The sequence below is a fragment of the Plecotus auritus genome (assembly GCF_963455305.1).
Source record: "Plecotus auritus genome assembly, chromosome: 6".
NCBI classification, from domain to species: domain Eukaryota; kingdom Metazoa; phylum Chordata; class Mammalia; order Chiroptera; family Vespertilionidae; genus Plecotus; species Plecotus auritus.
This window is the reverse complement of record NC_137773.1, coordinates 35737592-35745419: the sequence shown is the minus strand read 5'-3', so window position 1 is coordinate 35745419 and position 7828 is coordinate 35737592. Positions and strand designations below refer to the sequence as shown.

General features: G+C 56.0%; 1 protein-coding gene across 6 annotated transcripts in view; it reads left to right on the top strand.

The window, feature by feature from the left end:
- Positions 1 to 2451: 2451 nt before the first annotated feature.
- The window catches only part of TCF7 (transcription factor 7), a gene marked incomplete at both ends in the record, with an annotated part of 32226 nt that continues 26849 nt past the window's right edge, over positions 2452 to 7828 (top strand). For 4 of the 6 annotated variants that reach the window (XM_080672845.1, XM_080672843.1, XM_080672848.1 and 1 more), the window contains 3 exons: positions 2452 to 2691; positions 2873 to 2939; positions 3535 to 3659. In XM_080672845.1, coding sequence (XP_080528971.1) covers positions 2452 to 2691; positions 2873 to 2939; positions 3535 to 3659 — 432 coding nt within the window. The remainder of the gene's footprint in view (positions 2692 to 2872; positions 2940 to 3534; positions 3660 to 7828) is intronic. The other 2 variants (XM_080672847.1, XM_080672844.1) reach the window with 1 other exon arrangement.

Here is a 7828-nt window from a genome sequence, read left to right as displayed (position 1 = left end):
AATCTTTCTACTCCAGGAAGCCAACCTGACCACTCTAGCCTCATTGATCTCACCACATTTCAGCTCCTTCTACTCATGGTTCATATAGACTAATCCAGCAACGAACTTGGCTCTAATAATTTCTCAGCTTCTTAACCTGCTAAAGTGGTCTCCTGAGTCCCTCCCCTCTCCACAGCCTGAGTTTAGGGCTAGGTACTCAGGTTTTCAGGCTGATTTCAGTGTGGATGTGGATATCTGAAATCAGCCTGTCTCTCCCTCCCTTACCCCTCCTCACACACCTATTTCCCTCTCACCTGCCTGCTCCCTGTTCCACCCAGCAGGGCAAGAGGTTGGAGCCATGACTCCACAGGGCAATGGTTCCCAGACTTCAGGATTTCAGAGTCCTATAAAATGCCCAAAGAAATTTGGGGGTGGGAGAGTGAACAGAGAGTTGCCAAGTTTTTCTTTTGCCAAATAAGAACATTTTTTAAAAAATCAATTCTCACCATCATTTCAGTAAAGAAAGGCTGTTTTCACACCATAAAACGAAGTTCATAATCTCTGATTAAAGGCTAATACTTTAAGCTGAAAAAAATTAGCCCTCTTGAGAAAAACAAACTCACTCACTGTTGCCTGACTTCTCTCCTTTCTCTATGGACTGGAGAAAACTTCAGCCTGTGTCTTCATGAATCTGGGCAACTTTGTCCGGGAAGAGACTCCTGCTAAGTTGGGGTCACCTGAAAATGCAGGAAGACCCTCAAAGCCTTTGGGTTAGGCAGATCCTATTCCCACTCAGCTAGGACAGTAGAGGCTCATCCCAAAGCCAGACCTTACATCTTCAGGGGTTGAGGTGGGGAAGGCCATGGGCCCCTCCTCCTGAGCTCTCCCCTGAGACTGGACCAAGGCGGGCTGGAGCCCCTCCCCCTACTCTAGAGGGGATGAGGTGAGACTGAGCAGCAACTCACACCAGAAAAGCTGACTGGTGGGACCTAATGGGCAGGGTCTTCCACTCCCTTCCAAGGCCATACAGAGCACTAGTGCCCACCCCCCACCCCATCCCTCCTCCGGAAGGGAGGAAAAGAGGGCACTCCAGCCCAGAAGTGGAGGGGGCCGAGGCGCCCCGCTGGGCGGGCGCAGATAGGATCTGAACTCGGAGAAGGACGGCCTAGCCTCTTTGATCCGCAGCCAGCCAGGCTGAGCCTGGACCCCGAGGGGCGGCGCGGCTCTCTTCCGGCCCGACTTTGCACCGTAGCCAGGGGTCCTACGAGGCTCTGAGCCAGAGAAGCGTCCAAGGCACCCTCCCTTTCCAAATATCCTCTGGCCCAGTTGTTCTTGGGAGAGGTGGGAACGTCTACACTGAATCCAGCACAGAAACCTGCTGGTGGATGCGGTTCACTGCACCGCGACTCAAAGGGGCCCAGATCCAGGGGCTGAGCCGAGGCCAAGCGTGCTGTAGAGGCCCGAGTGAACTTGCAGATGCGAGTGCCTTGTAGATGCAATGAAGCTGACGCGCGTTCCCGCTCTCCTCCTGGCTTATAGACCCGACAGTCTGGATCTTGCGAGGTCCCGTTTGCGCCAGGTTCGGAGTCAATAGGCTCCGCGGGAATGCGACTTCTTCCCGTGTTGAGGTGCCTGGCACCACCGGGCCGCTGGTTCTAGGCCTGGAACTGAGTTGGGACAGCCGTGGGAGGGAGAGGGTGTGGCTGGAGGATCCCCATGGAGGCGGGGGGAGCGAGGTCCTTCCTCCTAGTCCTGCTGCTGTATTCGTGCCTCGGAGCCGCCACATGGCTGAGAGGCCCTCACAAATGTGACGTATGAGCCTCGCATGTAACAGGCACTCAGTAAATGTGTGAAGGGTACATGCTTGTGTTCGCGCTGTGAGGGGACGACCTCATTGGCTTAGGTTTGGAAAATGGGCTTTGAGGAGGCCAATTCCTGCCGGTGCGGAGTTGGAGCACAGCCTCCGAGCAGCCCCAAGCTCTAGGAAGTGCCCAAATCCAAGCCCAGGACGCCCTAGGCTCCGGACGCAGACGCAGTTCACACTTTGGCTCCTGCTTTAAAATCCCCGCAGTTTTTCAGGGTGTCCGACGCCTCGCTCGGGTTACCCCGGGAGAGCGAGCCCTTTAAGAATATACCCCTGGGCGCGTCCCGGCCTCTCCCGGGAGAGCAGGGGCGGAGCCGGGCGACTTGGCTCCACCCACCTCCCGGGCCCGCCCCCGGCGCTCCGCCCCGCCCCCCGCACTCCGCCGGCGGCGCCTTTGATGTTCCGACCCGCCAGCTCCCGAAGCGGCTGAGCCGGGCGCCCGCGCCCAGTGCCCAGCGCCCAGCGCCCCCAGCCCGCCCAGGCGGAGTCCGCCCGCGCTCCTCCCGCCGCGCTCCGGGCTCGTAGGTCCAGACTTCGGGTTCGCCGCTCCCGGGCCGGCTTCGCGCCCCGCACCTCGGCGCCCCACGCCCCCGCGGGCGGAGCGCACCATGCCGCAGCTGGACTCTGGCGGGGGCGGCGGCGACGACCTCGGCGCGCCCGACGAGCTGCTGGCCTTCCAAGACGAAGGCGAGGAGCAGGACAAGAGCCGCGACAGCGCCACGGGCCCCGAGCGCGACCTCGCCGAGCTGAAGTCGTCGCTGGTCAATGAGTCCGAGGGCGCGGCGGGCGGTGCGGGGGTCCCGGGGGCCGGCGCCGGGGCCCGCGGCGAGGCCGAGGTCGGGGCCGAGGTGAGCGCCGGACCCCACCCCGCGCCTCCCCGCGCGGTCGCGGCCCGACTTCGGCTCTAGCGGACCTGCCCCTCCCTTCCGCGGCGCAAGGGGTCCCCATCCCTCTGAGCCCCTCTAGCCCCTGGCCCGGAGTCCCCAGCTTTTCTCGCGCCCCTCACGGCCCCTCTGGATTTCCCCGCAGGCTCTCGGGCGGGAACACACTTCGCAGAGACTTTTCCCCGACAAACTTCCAGAATCTCTGGATGACGGTGAGTTTCTGCACTGCCCGGCTGCCCTCCACCTTCCACCCGCTAAGGCCCAGGCCTCCGTGGGAGGGAGGGAGCGAACCGAGGGGGCGCCTCCCCCTTTCCCCCCCTTCCCCCTTCCCCCTTCCCCCCCTTCCCCCCTTCCCCCTTCCCCCCCTTCCCCCCTTCCCCCCTTCCCCCAACTGCAGCTCTAGGAGGCGGTAAAACCGAGGGGGTGGGGAGAGTGGGGGGCGGGTTTCCCGGGCGCCTCCAGGCTCGAGTCACTTCCGGTGCCCTGACCTTTATAGGAGTAAACAGACCCCCTTCATCTCCGCCTCCCCTGCTGCCCAGGTGACTGCCTAATCCCCTGTCTCGAGGAGAAAGCGTTGGCCAAGGTTCCTTGGCCGGCTGGGAGGTTGGGGGTCAAGTGGGGGCCGCCTAGGGAAGGCCTGGACCTAGGGATCTTCGTCAAAACTTGGCACTGGGCACCTCCATCCCGTTTCTTCTCACGAACTTGAAAGGGACCCCTTGGCAATTCTTATTTTTTCTCTCGAGAGCAGACAGCCTTCAGCCCTAGCTGCCCGGGCTGGCGTGTCTGACCCAGCTGTGGTTTTTCCAGGCCTGAAGGCCCCGGAGTGCGCCAGCAGCATGTACAAAGACACCGTCTACTCCGCCTTCAATCTGCTCATGCACTACCCGCCCCCCTCGGGAGCAGGGCAGCACCCCCAGCCGCAGCCCCCACTGGTAAGTGGCCCTATCCCAGCCGGGTGCCTGCGACCTCCTTGACCAGGTATGTGAGGCACCGGCAAGAAGTGACTTTCACTTACAAAAAAATAGATACAGGAGAATTCTTTTCTTGTCTCTCTTCCCATTCGTGCCCAGTAGGATGTGAACCAGAGGAGAATTTTGCTGAAGGAAGGAGGGATGGCCCTGGGGACGCCACTTCCCGCTGGCTGTTGACTTTTGTCTTTCTAGCTTGCTCACAAGCAGGTGTAGGCCTTATCCTGGTGCTTGGTGATGCTGGGGTGTAATCTTCTCACAGTAAATTTGAGCTGAGACCCATCCCCCTGACTCCTGAGGGTGGTGTGCATAGTATGGTCTGAGCTGTGAGCTTTGTAGTTAGTCTCCCCACTAAAGCCCGAAGCCCCAAGCCTTGGTGCTGGGAGGAACCGGTAGAAAAGCTGGTGGGCTTCAGATTTCCTGGTTGTGGATCAAGACTTGCTCTGTCCTTATTGGCATGAGTGCACCATGCAACAGAAAGAGCCTAAACACCATGTGTGGAAAGTGAAGCTGGCTTGGTCTCAAATGCACCACGAATGGTTTGTTGAGGTGTTTCAAATCAGTAATGTTGGTAAAGGGCCTGTTTGGTGAATTTGTAAATTAAGTATGTTTACATACCCAGTGGTTTGAAAAGATCTCATGATCATTACAAACCATGCTTTTCTGACCGTTGGAGCAGATGATCTCAAGTGTGAAGAGCCTGTTCTGAGTGCTTTGGAGCAGTTAAGCTGCACTTAAAAATTCAGATTAGTGTTTCAGATTGCCCTCAGGTAGCCCAAGTTGGGGTGAGGTTAGAGCTCCTAGAGTACATGAAAGGTTTGGGGGACTCTCTTTGGCGGATGTTGGGTGCATATGCGGGCACAGTGTAGGTGGGTCCCGCAGGTGCAGGCCCTATCCTGGCTCACATGGCTCATGGTGGGGGTCACCCAGAGGGAGGAGGGTGACTGCCTGGCTTGCTGATCCGGAGATGAGGGTTTCATGCTGAAGGCAGTAGGAGGTGAGATGACAGATTGAGGCTTCCCTCCAGAAACCCAGGATGGAAAACCTTGTAGACAGCTGACTCAGGAAGTGAGCTCCTTGCCCTTTGAACCCCTATTTTCTCATCTATAGAAGGAACATATTGGATGAGTGTTCTCTTTCTGCTCAGGGGTGGCTCTATCTAGATGTTTGCTTCCTTTCAAGTCTAGCTGGGAGGGGGGCTAACCACTGACCTTGCCACCTGATGCAGCAGCTCTCCTGAGAGACCTCTATCCCACAGGAGCAGATGCTTAACAAAGATGCTTTTGGGGTCCCTTAGAAGGAGCAAGCCCTTCGATTTGGGGCCAAGTTGACATAACCCACCACTGCCAAACCCCTGGCAGGTGAGTTGCTTGCTTGTATGGTCAGGGGGCTGGAGTCACTGTGATAACCATGACTAGACAAAAAGCCTCGGCCCGAGAACAAGCCTAGCAGGGCAGGCTCCCCTCCTGCTTCTTGTGATTCCACAGTGGTGCAAGGAAAAGCAGTGTTTCTGAGTTCCTTTTCCTTTCATGGCATGGGCAAGTGGTGGGAGAGTGCCCAGAGAGGGAGGGCCTCGTTCTCTGTAGGGGTGTGATGATGAGACCATTTGGTGTCCTTTAGTTCACATTGGTCAAAGAGTAGGTGGACCCACAACCAACTCCAGCCTAAGGATGGGGGCGGGGTAAACCACCACTCTCCTGGCCTGGATTTTTTTTCAACTTAGGATCCTTCTCAAGATACAGCAGATGTATTTGTATGTGTCATACCCTCTCCTATAAGGGCAGATCCGCTGGTTCTCCTCCCCACTCAGCTGCTGCCTCCCCGCTGCCTAGTTTCTGGGAACACAGGAGGAAGACAGGCTCTGACTCTCAGTGCCCTGGTGCCAGCTGCTTCAGGGGGTGTGGGCAAGGACAGAGGCAAGGGCCTAAGAAGGGGTGGCACTGTGTGAGGAAGATGTATGTGAATGTAGTGGAGCCTCTTTTAAGAAAACTTGATAGCCCTAGTCGGTTTGGCCCAGAGGATAGAGTGTCAGCCCACAGACTGAAGGGTCCTGGGTTCGATTCCAGTCAGGAGCATGGACCTCCCTTGAAGGGCACATGCAGGAGGCAACCGATCGTTGTGTCTTTCTCACATTGATGTTTCTGTCTCGCCCGCTCCCTTCCACTCTCTGAAAACTTGATAGTTACAAGCAAATAGCAAGTAAGAGTAGTTGTGTGCATTATTCGGAAGAGTTGTACGGACATTTAAAATATGGTTTAAGAAGCAAAATTAATTGACCCTATGTTTTGGGAGCATATTTATCATGTCTAGAATCAGAAAATATTCTCTTAAAGTGGGTCAGGAGGCCCTAACTGGTTTGGCTCAGTGGATAGAGCGTCAGTCTGCAGACTCAAGGGTCCCAGGTTCGATTCCAGTCAAGGGCATGTACCTTGGTTGCAGGCACATACCCAGTAGGGGGTGTGCAGGAGGCAGCTGATCGATGTTTCTAACTCTCTATCCCTCTCCCTTCCTCTGTAAAAAAATCAATAAAATATATTAAAAAAAAAAAAAAAAGTGGGTCAGGAGCACCTTGCAGGGACCCTGAGGAAAAACTGCCTTTAGAGGTTTTCTTCAAAGCGGTGCATTCCCTGAGCCCATCTTCACGGCACAAATGACAGGCTGCCCAGCCCCTGCCCATGGGCTTTAGAACTAGGCTCCCCGGCCCTTTGCCCAGCCCTCTCTGAGAGAATGCAAGTGGTCAGCCGTTGCGCTGAGGAGCTCAAGACCAATCCCTTGACTTCCTAGACAGTGGGGAAAACCCATGCCAGGGACCTTCTCTGCCCATGTGTAGATGGAATGTCCATGTGGCTACCACATTGGGTACCTCAAAACAGACAGACCCGAGCCTAGCCTGGAGTAACGGGCCAAGTAACCACCTCAAGCTCAATTGCCACAGGGCAGAGGGAGATTTTCCCCCCAAAAAAAGTTAGTTTCTCTTGGGTATGTGGTGTCTTGTAGACTCCGTTTGGGTAAGGGGAATTAGGTCAGTTTATTTCATGGCTGATGTTTGTCAGGCGGGTTTGCACAGTTACTGGCCTAGAGCAGTCGCCACTCCTTATTTTGGTTTTATTTCCTCTGCTCTGAGACCTGGGGATGGGGGTGGAGGGCAGGGAGTGGGTCCTGGGCCAGAGTTTGAGGGGCTTCTGGGATGAGTAAGGCATCATTCCTTAGGGCAGTGGTCGGCAAACTCATTAGTCAACAGAGCGGCAAACCGCGGCTCGTGAGCTGCAGTTTGCCGACCACTGCCTTAGGGAAACACGGGCTTTTGAATGTGCAGGACTGATGGTCTGGTACAAATCCTCATCTCAAAAGGAATACGAGGCCACATTGCTCTTGTGACCCCTTCCATGGGCTCCACTGAGAACCTGTGGCCTGGAAGGCTGATGAGCCTTTTGCTATTTAGATGAACTGTCCAGAATGGGCAAATCCATAGGGACAGACAGTAAGTTAGTAGTTGTCAGGGCCTGGAAGAAGAGGGTGTGAGGATGGACTCTAATGGGGTTTCTTTTTGGGGTGATGAATATGTTCTGGAATTAGATAGTGGACACAGTTGTACTACCATATGAATATACTAAAAGCCACTGAATTGTACACTTTTTAATGGTGAATGTTATGGTACATGAATTACATCTCAGTACAGGGGAAAAACACCCACCTGAGGCTCTTAGCTCTTATAGGGACTCGGGACTATTTCCCTCTGTCTGAGCACTATAGTCTTCCTGGTACCTGGGTGTGCCTCAAGCCAGGGAGTCAGGCATCAGCTCCTGGGTGGAGGAGCCCAGCTAGGCAGTGGACTCATGCTGGGGCTCCTGGCCATTTGGCTCACATTCCCTGACTCCAAGGTCTGAGGTGCAGGTGAGGGCTGTGCAGACAAGTCCCCGGGGAGCAGGAGGTGAGGGTGTGAGCAAGACGAGCATAGGAAGGAAGTGCTGCTGACACATGGCCAGCCTATCCAGGGGAGCTCTACAGAGATGCACCCACTCAGCCCTCCACACCCCGCAGAGAGAAGCCTGTTAGAAGGGAGGCTGGCACTAGGCTGGGTGCCTAGATGGACCAGAACCAGCCTCCGCCTCTGGGAACACCTGGCCGAGTGG